At 38.5% G+C, this 16,109-nt stretch overlaps 1 protein-coding gene across 1 annotated transcript in view; it reads left to right on the top strand.

The window, feature by feature from the left end:
• Positions 1-16,109, top strand: part of pear1 (platelet endothelial aggregation receptor 1) — a 71,398-nt gene that overhangs the window by 33,405 nt on the left and 21,884 nt on the right. The window contains exons 2-6 of the mRNA XM_060921926.1: positions 2,937-3,047; positions 3,259-3,360; positions 4,673-4,773; positions 4,897-4,989; positions 15,942-16,066. Coding sequence (XP_060777909.1) covers positions 2,941-3,047; positions 3,259-3,360; positions 4,673-4,773; positions 4,897-4,989; positions 15,942-16,066 — 528 coding nt within the window. The 5' untranslated portion in view covers positions 2,937-2,940. The remainder of the gene's footprint in view (positions 1-2,936; positions 3,048-3,258; positions 3,361-4,672; positions 4,774-4,896; positions 4,990-15,941; positions 16,067-16,109) is intronic.

Raw genomic sequence — 16,109 nt, 5'->3', positions numbered from 1 at the left:
TGTCAGAGCACATGCATGTGGACCCCTCACTCAACTTGAGAAACGTCCATGTCTCTGAGCTCTGCTCAATTACTGAATGTGTTTGCCTAAAAATAGGCCAACGTATGGGACTCATTTTGCATGTGGGACACGTTTTAGAGTCTGAAAATCAAATAAAGCATTGATGAAAGAACTGGGAAAACCCGAAGTTGATCTTTTCTCTTTCGACTCGTTTTCTCTTTCACTCTCTCTCCCTCTTCTTTCTCTCCTTCTGTCTGTCTCTCTTTCTTTCCTTGTATTTGTGTATAGCTTAATGTCTCTTTTCAATTTTACCAGACCACATAAAAGCAGGAGAAGCCAGGGAGAAATGCTCTGCTTTATCCATTAGAACCAACTCATAGCTGATTAGTATCTCTCCGTGTGCTGAAACATCCCAGGCACCTTAGGGACTCAATCTCATAGTGTTTCACTCACATTTTCAACAAGCCACGTCACTAAGTTCTCACGAGGATGTTATCTGTGTTGTGCAGTTGAGTAGCTACATCAAGAAGAAAAACAAAGCACCTTAAACCATGCAGTTTGCTGTAGTTAGTACACTATCTAGGAGTATACTGTATATCAGTACGAAGATTTTCAGTTTTGAGATTCTAACTTCACCCTGCTACGATCTAAAATATAAAACTGTTATTGTAGAACTAAATGCATATAACCAGACACATGTTTTGAGCAGATTTATATAATGTGGTATGACTCTGGCACATTGTCATGATGCATGGACTTGGATAATCATTAAGTGTGCTCTCTGTTTTCCACTATTTGAGAACCCTTTGTCGTAATGAAGCAAAATGCAGAAAAAAACCATGGAGTATTTACTCCATGCCAGCGCAGTGACTAGTAAACCCTGCAGTTCTCTTTAATGCAAACCTTGCGCCTTTTCTTATAAACATCTTTGTTTGTTTGTGACTTTTTTATTTTTTTGTTCCAATATTATTTAACTTGAGGACTGAGATAGAATTCATAAATAAGAAAGGAGGGCATTTTCTTTCTTTTAAAAGCTCAAAACATTCAACATTTATATCCAAATGCTTTCTTTTGAAGTGGTTTCTCTGGATATAAACCTCTAACCATCATTAACAGTCAGTGCGTTTACATGCACATAGAGAAAATCGAATTTCTGCCGTAGCTCGACTGAAATCGAAGTTCTAAATAGCATGGAAACACCTTAGCTTGGCTGAAATCAAACCGAACTGGATTTCTTGTAATCGAGCTACGCGAACTAGATTATGCGATTGTAGCCGAGCTACTTAGTGCATGTAAATCCTATCGAGCTACGTAGTCGAGCTACTTACTTCAGCACTGCCCCTTCCGGAAGTGACGAGTGACGAGACCACAAGCGGGAAACACAACAGCCTCGGTCGGCATGACAACAGTAGTAGTAGCGAGCAGCAGAAGAGGTCAGGAGGAACAACATCTCTCGATGTTGCTGTCCTTGTCGTTGTTCTTCTTGTGAACACGGAACTGATAACTTTGTTTATACTCTTGAATAGCTCTTCTTCATGACGACAACCGCAAGTGTACCAACACGATGGGGCGTGTAGCGCCACCTGTGGCTCGGGTGCACAATGTACCTCACACAATAGCTCGATTTCCTTGTGTGCATGTAGGATTGGATTTCTCTGGCACCCCTGCTGGGACCCTTAGCTCGATTACCGACAGTATCTCGATTTGGATGTGCATGTAAACGTACTGAGTATGTTTATCACAGCAGTACAACATAATACCTTTACTTTAGATAGATTCAGGAATTCACATGTAGGAATATGGGAACACTTTTAGGAATGCTTTTCTTAATTAAAAGTAGAATTTCTTTAACACAGTTCTTTTACTTTGGACAACCAAAACTTATTCATTCAATCTGACATTAAAATAATGAAATAGCTAATTTTATTGATAAAAAGATTATGATCAATAGATTTTCCAAATTATAAGATACTTTTTTCTTTATCCATACTTTATATTTATGCATTGTAATGAAAAAAGTAGATTCGGGTTCTGTGTGTGTGTGTGTGTGTGTGTGTGTCTGTCCGTCTGTCTGTCCATCCTGTGAGTGGCTTAAAGAGCAGAGAAGTCTCAGAAATACTCTGGGAGTTTTTTCTCTTCCCTTCTTCATTCAGTCCCCAGGGTCGTCACCACTTAGATTATAAACAGATGGCAAAACTCTCTCTCTCTCACTCTGTCTGTGTGTGTGTGTGTGTGTGTGTGTGTGTGTGTGTGTGTGTGTGTGTGTGGTAAAGGCTTGATGCTGGTTATAAATCTACTTTGTGGAATGTGGATTTGAAAGCCTTATGCAAATATCAATATTTATAAATATCCATCTTAGTCAAGTAAAAAAACAATGTTTGAAATGTTTAAAAGCAAGTGTCCATTTATGGCAAGATGTGGCATATTTCCAAGACAGAAATGTTTTCACTGTGTTTTCAATGTGTTGTAATATACTATATGTCCTGTACATGTATAATAATGGAAACACAAAATGTTTTTGAATATCTTGCTGAATTTTATAGTTTTTATAATATTGATTCCAGTAATTATTTATCAAAAGCGAATAAGGCACACAGAACTGCCTTACCAGATTGTAACAGATGGCTCATTATTTGGTTCCTTAGAGAAGAACTCATCCCAAATGTTGCTCGAGAACCAAGAGAGACAAGAATAATATAAAGGAAAATGCTGCAGCAATTAATGTGGAACTCAGTATATAAAGTAGCAGTGGTGGGTCACCTCGCACAGCCCTCGAGAGTGATGTAGGTTTAGTCGTCAGTGCACATCATCCTCTTAGTATCTTAAAAAACAGGAATGTTTATCTACCCTTTCTGGTTCAGTATGGGCTGAGTATTGGTTATGTCTTTTCTGTAACACCGTGCTGGTTTTGTTTTGTTTTTGTTTTTTTCCTGCAGCAGTATGAAGTCACAGTGGATCTGTGTGGTCCTGTTTCTTTTGGGCTCTGTACATAATCTGACAGAGGGCTTGGACCCCAGAGATCCCAATGTGTGTAGTCTATGGGAAAGGTAAGTCTCAAACACACTGCTAAAAGGGACCAAACCTCATCAGCACATATGTCTTAAGCACAACACATCTTCTTCTGACTGAAAGGTTAATCATGAAGGATAAATGAATAATACAGAAAAATACTGGTTCTGTATCAGTCTAATTTTAATGCCATGTATAAAGAATAGATTGTAGTCAGATTGAGTGATTCTCTTTTTCCATGTCCTGTAGTTTTACCACCTCTGTGAAAGAGTCGTATGCTCAGCCATTCGATCAGGTTCATGAGGAGCCATGCTCTGAACCCTGGAGCACCAACAAATGCGTTCGACACCGGTGAGATTGGTGTTTTTTTATGGTCTGTATTTAAATGATACATAAGATATTCAATAAGTTGCAAAATGGAAACAATTCAATATATACACAAGTATGCAATCATATTACCATACATGTCAACCTATACAGAATGTCCGTATTTTATACGGATTTGATTCAATAAACGTAGTATACGGGCATACAAATAAAGTTATACGGATTCTTTAAAAAAAACTTCAATATTTATTTAGAGCTATAATCAATTCCCACGATGATAAAAGCACGCATAACATTTACAAACATACTGTACACTACAGAAAGCACAAACAGCCAGTAAAGAGTCTTATGAAATCGCGCGTTATCTCGTGGTAGCGAGACTTCGTTCCACTTCTGATCATGCGCACACCGCATTGCGAGAATCCCGCCAACCGGGAAGTAACATTTTGTTTGAAAAGTGTATTTCCACCTGAACAACTTTCACTAGCGACTGAAAAGATTCTGAATGGGCAGTCTGGCAAGATCAACACAGACACTTGCTGTGACATGCAGCCTCGTGAGGTATTGGTGCACTGCAGACTGCTAAAAAAAGCTGTCATGGAGTACAATTCAGAACATTAGAGTGACACTTTGTGTTTTTGTCAAACATTGGAGCTTTGTATTCATTCTGAAGGTTTATTGTTATTAATATTGAATAAAAAGTAACTGGGATATATCATTGTTAATTATCATTCAAATTTTAGGTAAATTATTTTAATTTGCGTCTTATAAGGATTTTATAAGGGAAATACGGATTTTGGAGGTTGGTTATACAGGTTTGATTGACCAAAGGTTGACATGTATGTATTACATGCATACAGAATATCAAACACAAGTAAGACATAGCAATAAACACATAGAAAACAGTGAAACTTGAATCTAAGACACACTTAGATGACTAGATTAGTGGTAGAACTATAATATAAATCTATTGTGCTATATTTCAGTAATGACAGGTTTTTAGTCTGCATTACAAAATGCTGCTCACATGTCTTTTTGTAACTTCATCAGAATAGTAAGGTACAGTCTGAGGTCTAAACTGGCAAATGAAAATAATCTCATTGTATTAGATTTACAATATGCTTCTGTAGTGCTCTGTCATGATGGAGGAACATGGTAGACATTAGACAATGTTTTGCTATGAGTTTTGATCATTCTTTTTCTACATGGCTAACATGTGCAGTGCACACAAATATCCTTGGGTAAATGGAGAGTGTGTAATTTTAACTTTTTTCTCTCCCTCTTCTCTCTTTTCCTCTCTCTCTCTCTCTCTCTCTCTCTCTCTCTCTCTCTCTAGGATAACATATAAAACAGCTTATCGCCAGTCAGTAAAAATGGACTATCGTAGGAGGTATCAGTGCTGCCCAGGATTCTATGAAAGCAGAAATAAATGTGTTCGTAAGTAATAAATAAGACTTTGGTTCTTGCTTATGTTCCAGCATTGAAATCACATACATTAACAACTACTTGGTTTAGATAGAACTTTAATGTTTTATTCCTCTCTGTATGGACGTGTGCCAGCACGCTGCACCAAGGAATGTGTACACGGACGGTGTGTTGCCCCAGATCGCTGTCAGTGTGAAGGTGGCTGGAGAGGAGATGACTGTTCCAGTGGTGAGTTAAACACACACACACACACACACACACACACACACACACACACACACACACACACACACACACACACAATTAGTTTTTCACCAGGGAGTGCTTTGATGCTGTTTCTTGTTGCCTTACTCTCCTCTAGTCTGGTGTTTATAATGCTTGTGAATTCACATTCGTTTTATATTGCAATACAAATAATTTACCAAACCCCCAATTCTGAGCAGGTTTTAAGAGTTTAAAGCCAGCTGGAATTGATAGTTATTCATTTTTAGGTCATGTAGATCATACATAACACATTCCACAATTTTTTTGGATCAGTTACATGGATCCAGCATGCAGCCTTCTCTGTACCGAGGGACTGTTGTCTTAATAGTGCAGTGCCTTGTGAAGGGATTACACACAGCTGAAATGGAAACTCTGGCCCCTTATACTGGGTATAGACCTTGGAATATGATTGGGTGGTCAGAGAGGTCCCATTCTTCTATTGGCTGCTTTGCAGAGCCGCTTATTAAAGCATAGGATATGGCACTTCCTGAATACTTGAGTGCTGAGAGAGTGATGGGAAAGAGGAGAAGTTATCATTTAAACACAGCTTTCTTTCCCCATTTGTAGTTAATGGAACACAGTTCCAAAGTTGCAGATTCAAGCTATTACCTAGTGCTTTGGCAGCTCTTATTCAAACAAAGTCAAAGACCAAAAACGTGATGATAATGCAGAGAAAGCACAATTTATAATGCCACATAGCAACAAATGCAGTATGCAACTCAGCCAAACCAATCTTGCATTTAAATACAATGTAGTATAACTGAAAAAATAATATTGTTCAAAGACACAAAGAACATGAGAGGAAATGTTCATTCCTGTGTGTTGCATGCAAGTGTTTTTAATATTTGCTGTAACTAACTCATAATCATAACAGTTTGACTAAATAATTATTGTATATGATACACTGTGAGTTTGGTAATGGTGATGTTGTTTACGGATCAGACCCACACCATGACTTTATTCCCCTGGTGGATGTGAGAAATTTTCCCACATTTAAAAAAAAAAAAATTCCACATATGATGGACTTCTGCCAATTTATTTGAAAGTACTTGCTGCATTTCTGTAAAAGCCAGTGGTAGATGCTCCTACTCAAGCACAGTTATAAGCATATAAACATCACTGAGATAGTGGAATTGAGGACAAGAGGCTAAAGGTGTCAAACAGAAGACTTTCTTTTTTAAGAAGCAGTTTCTTTTCACATGCCCTTGTGTTTATATCACTAAGTCCTGTATATTTTAGAGGACACTTTTTGCCAGGAAAATAATTAATATTAAAACAAAGTACTTGGATATAATGAGCTGGAACAGTTCATAAACAAAACATCTTGTGAGTCATTTAAAGTGCATATCCTAGACCAATTTCGTTTTTTTTTTTTAAATATGAAAGTATGTCCCTTTACACACTCATCTAGAAGGGTAATTTTGCACAAGGCCATCTGTCTACAGCAGAAAAAAATAAAGTAACAAAACAAGTCTGGAGCCAGATTCGTGACATCACCTGCGGAAGCGCCAGCAGGCTGCGAGAGCTTGCACGGATTCAGTGCACAGCCTGTGTAGACCAAGTTTAGCAGCTAGAGATTTTGCATTGAAATATGGAATTGTCACCTTCAGCTTCAGCTTCTAAACCCATGGATTCATGGATCAATGCTCATCTATCTATTGTTACATAAATCATATTTTTTCGAATTACTATTATGTATTCATACATTTCTTCATTTAGAAGAGTACTGGCTACTATAGGAGAAAGATTTCATAAGCTACACACATGGAATCGGCTAAGCAGGGTTGTATGTGTTTGAAAGGTCCCAAGATCTCAAGCCCTGACACACATGTCCCTTGATACATGTGAAGTAAGTGTATTATTGCCCAGCGCTTTCGTGTTGTTTACTTTTGTGTGTGTCAATAAATAACATTATCCGTGTACCACACAAACACAGGAACACCTAATTTAGAGTATAGTCTCTCTTATTTCTTACCCTGGCAACAGTCAACTTGTGAATTGCCGATTTTCTTGGTCTTTTTCTCGGCTCTGCTTGGTCCTCAGCTTTGAGGGCCTCAGTGGATGCGGCACTTCGCCTTCTGTCAGGGGAGACGAACACGGCTGGCTCCTTTGGTGACGCTGACACAAACGGAGACGGTGTTGCTTTGGGCATTCTAACAGATGGAACTGCGTCTTTTTTCAGATCAAGTTGCTTCTTGAAGCCCATTTCCCACTGCAAATAGTTCTCAAAGTCGTCGGGCTTTATGAAGTGAGCCCCGCATATGATGCTGTGATCTGTTGCATGTTGCCAGTTTTCCCGGGTGCCTCGCACGAAGCGCTCCCATTTCTCTCTCATTGTCTGGTCTTTTGGAAAATGATGAGTAACCTACTAATCCCATCAAGATTGGTGTTGCTACACCCTCCTACAATACATCTGTTAACCATTTTAATAATTACGTGATAACATTGAAGAAATTTGCAGAAAACCACTAGGTCATTTTCTCATAAACAAACCAACACTGACGTAGGATTCAGAAGGAGGCGTCCCGCACGCGATGTCACAAAAATCAATGTTTCCCGGGAAATCCAAATGCCAAGTTTTTTCAGAGGCAGACAAATTCACCTCAAATGGCTTGATTTCAACTGAATTTTTCTGGTGTTGCACAAGGTAAAAAAAATTGCACAAAATGCAAAATGTGACAGATATTTGACCAAAGTTTAATATAAAATAGAATTACATTGATCTTGCTCCTGAATTTACCCATGATATGCCCTTTAACAAGGCAGTGTCTCATGAAGACTTTCACCTAATAAAGCTTGAGTTAGTTGCATTTTTTTCTGCCCATCAGTGTCTGCCTTTCCAAACAAACTCACATGGGGGCATTCAAAGTTTTCTATACAGAACCAAGCTGCTGACTTCAAGCTTCCACAGTTTGACATCTTGATATGGAGCAGTTCTGTCATAGCTGTTCACTGTCAAAGTTAGTAGTGGGTTCAAATCTCCTTTATAGATAAATATTTCCACCTACCTGATGAGCTGCAAGTAGATGTCATGCAGCAAAGCATATACTTGTATGGTTGTACAGTTAAACATGCATTTTGTTTCCTGTTTCTTACATGCTGTAGTGTTGTAGTTAACATCACCTAAACTGAGACCAAGTCATGACCAAGACCAAAGTGTATCGAGACCAAGACAAAACCAAGACTTTGAGGGATTGAGATCAAGTCAAGGCCATGACCAAGGCAGGGTGAGACCGAGTCAAGACCAGTCCCAGACGAGTGTATGTGAAGGAGAGTATGGAGGGGTGACAGCTTTTAACAGGAAGAACAATTTCAAATTAGCAATTAGTCATGTTATTGATTGCATTTGAAGCAGCAACTTTTTACATCCAATCACAATAATGATGTTAACAAATAAATCAGACAATAGACAGGCAATTTAGTGAAATACCTGCAGTTGTGGTCTTGACTGGTCTTGAAATAAAATCCCAAGTCCTCTGTGTCTGAAACCAAGACAAGAAAATGTGGTCAATTCTGAGACGAGACAGAGACCTTCAAAAAGTGGTCTTGAGACTGGTCTCGAAACCAAGACTGGTCTCAAGTACTGCAATGCTCGAGGAAAGATGCCTTCAAAAGTAATAAAATTAAACATTTTACCAAGCATTTGTTTTTACATTTGTTATACAGAAATACTATAAGGAGCATTAACAGTAATAAACTAAACATAGAGATGAAAGTGGAGCAAAGAAAAAAACCCTGAACTTTTGAAAGTCAAACTAAGATATGGGGGGGGGCAACATCCCCTGAAAATATTTTAATAACATAACACGCAAAACCCTGCATTCTAGTGCATTTTAGTACTTATTTTCACTAAAACAAGTTATAACTTTTAAGCCTTTTTCTTTCATGTACATTAATGATTAACATGTCAAAAATATCAAATTTAATTCCCCTAGTTAATGAGTAATTTTCAGGAGTGCATTTAGAAAACGCGGTGATTTTCCTGCCTACACAGTTAATTACTTTGAAAAAAATCAGACAGTTGAAGGTAAACTCAGCAAAATCCCAAAACAGTACTGTTAAAAAGTAAAGATCTGTTAGAGTTTCTAAAGCTTTCACGTTTCAATGTTGGGGACATTGAGCCTCGTTTATCAATCTTTTAGTAGAGTTGTGCGTTTGCATAAGCTAAAGTGAACTAAAAATTTCCAATTCATAAATTTATGCAAGTTGAAGCCAATTGTTTACATTAGTTCATATTGTCTGTAAATTTAAACACACCAATGAATACCAAATTTCTCATATAAATCAGGGGTGTAGGGTGTGTGTGTGTGTGTGTGTGTGTGTGTGTGTGTGTGTGTGTGTGTGTGTGTGTGTGTGTCACACACTGACTGGCAGCCTGAGTACATTATGTAACAAAAAATAATTACCATTGCTAGTTTTAGGCAGTTTAGAAACCGGCTCTTCCATTATTGCTGTTTCTTCCACATTTCTTGATGCTGTGTTCTAGAAACGGCACTAAAACTTAGCTTCGAAACCACAAAATGCAACTTTGATGGAAAAACATATATAATAAATTGCTTACCTCTCTTCACGTCGAAAGAAGGAGGAAAGTTTTGCTTGTTTTGACATGGCGAATTATTAACACAAGAAAATACTCGTAATTCGCAACTAAAAAGACTGCAGCTACACTGGCAGCTTGACCGTGCTTTCTAGTGTGATTGTGTTGTGCTTGCACAGAATGGTGTCAGTCCTGCACGCCTTAGCTCGTGCACCTGAAGGTGCGCGCGCCTAACGAGCTCCGGCACGCGCGCCGTTAACAAAACACCTGTCTTTGATCAATGAACTATGTTTGGGCTATTTAAGGACTGCACCCATGCAAGGACGATGTGAAGTATTACGCCGCATCTAGGAACACGAAAAATCCGAAAAATAAATTTCTCCATTCGGAAAATCGGAGATTTTCAAGAGTTTTGTCAAATATCCGGATTTCCGGGTATTTCCGGAAGACTTTCATCCCTGTAAACGAAGTGCTTTTTTTTAAAAAAAGAATTAATAATCTTGGGTACAAAAACATTGTACAGTTTTATAAGGAAATGAGCTGTATATTTTACTAAGTATCTTGTAGAACCAGCTATGGTTATTCTGGAGACTTTGGCGGTCACAGTTCCTTCTTATATTTTGCAGCAAAACCCAGCAGTTGTCTGAAAAGTGATCTCTTATATAATATATCGCTTTCTTTACTGACATAGAAATATTTTTTTCTGTAACAATTCTTTTTGGCATTGACTCGGTAATGCACAAGTCCTAAAATAAACCTCTATAACAGAATGTGTGAAAAAAAAAGCTTTTTGCACAGTACTGTGTATACAACGTGTAGCAGATATCCAAAACACACTCAACACCTGGGCTTAAAGAAATGATCAAATACAGAATGTACAGTCAGACAATTAAAACAGAACAATATACAATATAAAATATAAGGGGGGGATGAAACAGAATTAGCATACGTTCAGCAAAATAATGGTATGAGTAGTTAGCCAACAGATGTAAGTTTAATATATAAACAATTGGTTGGTTTAGTCCAAATAGTCTCTGAGTAACCAAGAGAAATTCAGAAAGTGTTGTACCTTCCCCAGTCTCCCCTACAATATACAGCAAGGGGGAATGAAGCAGAATAAGTGTAGGTACACATGACAAAATAATACACTAAAGGAAAGTGAAAAGAGATTAAGTGGCAAATAAAAAGGAATTCAATGTTATTTAAATGTTTTAATTTAATTTGACACTATATGCAATGTAAGAGTTTACCAGAGTTAATTCTACACTGTAAGTAATTCATTAAAGCATGAGTTAACTTAATGGTATAAATTATTTAATATCAATTTTTTTGCGTACAAGTTAATTAATAAGCAAGGTAATAACAGGTGTAATGATAGGTAAAATGACAGATGTAATATAATAACATGTATAATAAGGTAATAACAGGTATAGTAAGCAGTGTAACAATGCTGTAATAACAGTGTACTAAGTGATGTCATAATGTAATAACAGGTGTAACAAGTGGGGAATAATGTGATAACGTGTAATAACAATGTGTTAAATAACAGGTGCAACAAGTGATGTAATGTAATTACAGGTGTTGTAACATGTATTAACAATGTAATACCACATGTAATAATGTAATAGCACATGCATTATATGACAGGTGTTATAACGTGTGTAATAAGTGTCATGACTGGTGTAATAAGCAGTGTACTAACAATGTAATAATAGGTGTAATGACACGTAATAGTAGGTGTAATGACTGTGTAATAGCAGGTGTAATAACTGCATTGTCACTCACTATTAATATAACTATAACTAGAAATCTAATACAATCCTTCCTAACAAAAAAGGTCGTCTTATATGAAAAATTTACAGTTACAAAAATACATTCATTTTCCAAATCCAGTTCTTTCCCATTTGATATGCCTTCTCCAACATGTTATCCACTGTTTCTGTTGGTATCTTTAGCTTGTTTAAAGTTCAGAAAGCTTGTTTAGTACCACAGTGGTGTTTGAGCTATTAAAAATTATCTCAAATCTTCTAAACAGTTTATGAGGACATTGTGCATCTGTGCTCTCTGATCTGATCTGAAAATAAACCAGAGAGGATGATAAAGTGACAGAGAGAGATAAGAGAACAAAGCTCGCATTGTGTCCATTCACTTCTTAACTGTCTGTATCTTCAGTTCCATCCGAGCAGGATGACATTTTCCACTGTCTCTGCAGCACTGCTCTTTCTTTGTGATCTGAGCAACTTTTAAGGGGTAAAAGAAAAAAAATAATATGAAATGTTTTCCTCAGGAGTTATGAATTAAAACAGAAGTAGCTGTAGGTTAAGGTACACAATTAACCCTTAATATTTGTAATAGTTTAATAAATATCCAGTGTTCAAAGTCATTGTTTCACTCTTTAAGTAAAAAAAAGAAACTTGTCTGTGTGCTGCTATATAACCCCATTTCCAAAAAAAAAGTTGTGACACCGTGTAAAATGTAAATACAAACAAAATGCTATGATGCTATGAATGCTGGTAGAAACCTTATAATTCATTGAAAATAGTGAAAAGGCAACATATCAAAGACACCACATTGAAACTGAGAAATCTTATTGCTTTTTGAAAACTATATGCTCATTTTGAAGTTAGTGCCAGCAACATGATTCAAAAACAAAAGACTGGAAGTGTTGCGTAGTGTTAAAAAATCTAATTAGTTTCATTGACAAGAGGTCAGTAACATGATTTGGTATATAAAGAGCATCCCAGAGATGCTGAGGCTCAGAAGTAAAGATGGAGAGGGGTTCACCACTCTGTGAAAGACTGTGTTGCATTTAAAGCAGGAAATTTTTACATCCAATCACAGTAATGATGTTAACAAATAAATCAGACAATGCACAGGTAATAAAGTGATATCCCTGCAGTTGTGGTTATTTTACAAGACTGAATAAAAATGAGGTCAATTCTGAGATGAGACTGAGACCTTCGAAAAGTGGTCTTGAGATCAGTCTCGAGACCAAAACCAGTCAAGTACTACAACACTAGTACATTGTTCTCTGTACACAGAGTTGTACAGATGGTGGCGCAATGGTTATCACTGTCATCTCACAGTGAGAAGGTTCTGGGTTCACCCACAACTGCGGGGATATCACTGTATTACCTATGCATTCTCATTTATTTGTTAATATCATTACTGTGATTGGATGTAAAAAAAAAATTCCTTCTTTAAATGCAACTCAGTCTTTCACAGAGTGGTGATCCTCTCCCCATATTTAGGCCAAGTTTACATTAGACCGTATCTGTCTCGTTTTCTTTGTGGATGCACTGTCCGTTCACATTAAAACGCTGGGAAACGCCGGGAAACAGGAATCCTCCAGGGCCCACGTATTCAACCCAGTTCGTGTCTGGTCCGCTGCTGTGTAAACATTGAGGATACGCGGATACGCTGTGCTGAGCTCTAGCTGACGTCGTCATTGGACGACGTCACTGTGACATCCACCTTCCTGATTCGTTGGCGTTGGTCATGTGACGCGACTGCTGAAAAACAGCGCGGACTTCCGCCTTGTATCACCTTTCATTAAAGAGTATAAAAGTATGAAAATACTGCAAATACTGATGCAAATACTGCCCATTGTGTAGTTATGATTGTCTTTAGGCTTGCCATCCTTCCACTTGCAAGTGGTAAGTGACTTGCGCATGCCCGATATGCACTGGGATCACACACACAGCGACTCAGTCCCGAATCACTGCTCGTGCGCTTCACTCGCGCACTCTGTGAGCTGCGCAGGGCCGGAGTGTGCACCCTCCAGAGGGCACTCGCTGTTCAGGGCGGAGTGATTTGGAGCGCAGGATGCCTGCGGAGCCGAGCCGCTGAGGAGAAATTTACACATTACACATTTACACATTTCAACTTACGTGCCGTCTAATTAGTCATGTGATTAGCGTATCCATGTATTGGCATTGCTGTGTGCATGCGAATCGTGTATTGGTATTGCTGTGTGCACGCTAATTGTTTTTAAAAACGTTAATCTGATGATTCGCTGATACGGTCTAATGTAAACCCCACCTTAGGCCAAGTTTACATTAGACCGTATCTGTCTCGTTTTCTTCGCGGATGCACTGTCCGTTTACATTAAACCGCCTGGAAACGCCGGGAAACGGGAATCCGCCAGGGTCCACGTATTCAATCCAGATCGTGTCAGCTCTGGTGCTGTGTAAACATTGAGAATACGCGGATACGCTGTGCTGAGCTCTAGCTGGCGTTGTCATTGGACAACGTCACTGTGACATCCACCTTCCTGATTCGCTGGCGTTGGTCATGTGACGCGACTGCTGAAAAACAGCGCGGACTTCCGCCTTGTATCACCTTTCATTAAAGAGTATAAAAGTATGAAAATACTGCAAATACTGATGCAAATACTGCCCATTGTGTAGTTATGATTGTCTTTAGGCTTGCCATCCTTCCACTTGGAAGTGGTAAGTGATATGCGCTGGGATCACACACACACAGCGACTCAGTCCCGAATCACTGCTCGTGCACTTCACTCGCGCGCTCTGTGAGCTGCGCAGGGCCGGAGTGCGCACCCTCCAGAGGGCACTCGCTGTTCAGGGCGGAGTGATTTGGAGCGCAGGATGCCTGCGGAGCCGAGCGTATCCGTGTATTGGTGTTGCTGTGTGCACGCAAATCGTGTATTGGTGTTGCTGTGTGCACACTAATCGTTTTAAAAACGTTAATCTGATGATCAGCTGATACGGTCTAATGTAAACATGGGCTTAGTTTGCATGTTCCCCCCGTGTCTGCATGGGTTTCCTCCTGGTGCTCCAGTTTCCCCCACCATCCAAAGACATGCAGTTAGGTTAACTGGCTGCTCTAAATTGCCCATAGGTGTGAATGGTTGGGTGGGAACTGCTCTGTGTCCTCGACTTCCACCCTGGGTAGCTCTCCTGAGCTAGTGAACAAGACTGCAGTAAACAGTCAACTACGGCTGACATATGAGAAGAAGAAGAAGTTGTTGTATACAAAGGTTTAGGCACTTTTTGCCAAGTTACATATTTTGTTGATTTTTTAAGTGCAAAGTAAAAACATCTACAGCAACTCTTTATTTTAAAAAAAATCCCCTGCAAATATTAATGAAAAAGAGCTTAATAGTAACACCCCCTTTGGCAGATATAACAGCTTGCACATGCTTTTTTGTAGCCAGCTATGAGTCTTTCTGTTATTGTTTTAGGAATATTCAACCACAAGTCCTTCCAGTTGTAAAATCTCAGAACTTTTCTTTTCTTTTGCATAATTTGTTTTTCCGAATCATTTGCTGCAGTGGTCACTTCAAAAAGTCAATAGAATATTTATAGCAATAGCATGTCATATTGGAGAAATAACATAAATATATAATTCACTTTTGATAAAAATATAATGGATTTTAGGTAAGTGTGCTGCATGAAATAAATGTATAGTGTGACAAAATGTGGAAGATAAAAGATAAGCATCATCATAAACATCATATCACAAGCTTATTAAAGGTTACTGACTTCTCATGTGTTAATATAGAATATACAGGTTTGTTAACTTACCCATAAAGATCACGAAACCATATTGCTTTGTGTAATTGAAATTTTTTCATGTACCAAGAAAATTAATAGCCCTGTTCCACAACTGTAGTAATCCATATTATGTCAAGAACCACTCAACTAAGGAAAGACAAAAGACAGTCATTACTTTAAGACATGAAGCATCTTTTAATTGATACAAACAAAGAAAAAAAACCCACTGAATTAGGTGTGTCCAAACTTGTATGTATTACTGTGTGTGTGTGTGTGTGTGTGTGTGTGTGTGTGAGAGAGAGAGAGAGAGAGAGAGAGAGAGAGAGAGAGAGAGAGAGAGATGGATTTTCCTCTCATGACCAGGGTCAGGGTTTATGTCTGAAGTCTACCTGATTGAAATTTAAGCCCTGTGTGAACTCCGCTTTATCTTCAGTCTAAGTATCATCTGTGTTCCACTGTAAAATTTCTCATCTAAAGCTCATTCATCTGTCTAAATCATCTTGGCAGTCTTGACTCAAAGACAAAATATGATATCTTTAAAAAATGTAGAGGTAGTGAACGGGCCATGTTTAGTGTGGAGGTAAATCCTTGCAGTACCAGCAGGTGTGAACTCTTGCCAAGAGCTTCCAGTAAATGTCTTGATTGTGCCAGGATGTATGATCCCAGTCTATACTCTATAAGGAGCATTGTTTTTCTCTCAAGAAGTGCTACAGTACATCATGCCCACTTTGTATTCATGCCAGTTACTCTCTCCTAATTTAAAGCCATCCTGAAGCATAGATCACTGACTGTGTAAACATGAACTTGCAGAAAATGCAGGGAATTTGGTGTATTGTGCTAAATTAACATGGCTTCTTTTGTAGCATGTGATGCTCTGCACTGGGGCCCAGACTGCAGCAAACAGTGCCAGTGTCAGAATAAAGGCCAGTGTGATGTCCTCACTGGATCCTGTCTCTGCCCTCCAGGCTATACCGGCTCACACTGCCAGGTAGGGTGTCTAGAGACACTCATCATGTATAGATTCACTTAAA

Source organism: Neoarius graeffei, chromosome 5 (genome assembly GCF_027579695.1).
Source record: "Neoarius graeffei isolate fNeoGra1 chromosome 5, fNeoGra1.pri, whole genome shotgun sequence".
Lineage (NCBI taxonomy): Eukaryota > Metazoa > Chordata > Actinopteri > Siluriformes > Ariidae > Neoarius > Neoarius graeffei.
The sequence above is the reverse complement of the archived record's forward strand: the minus strand, read 5'-3'. Positions and strand labels throughout refer to the sequence as shown.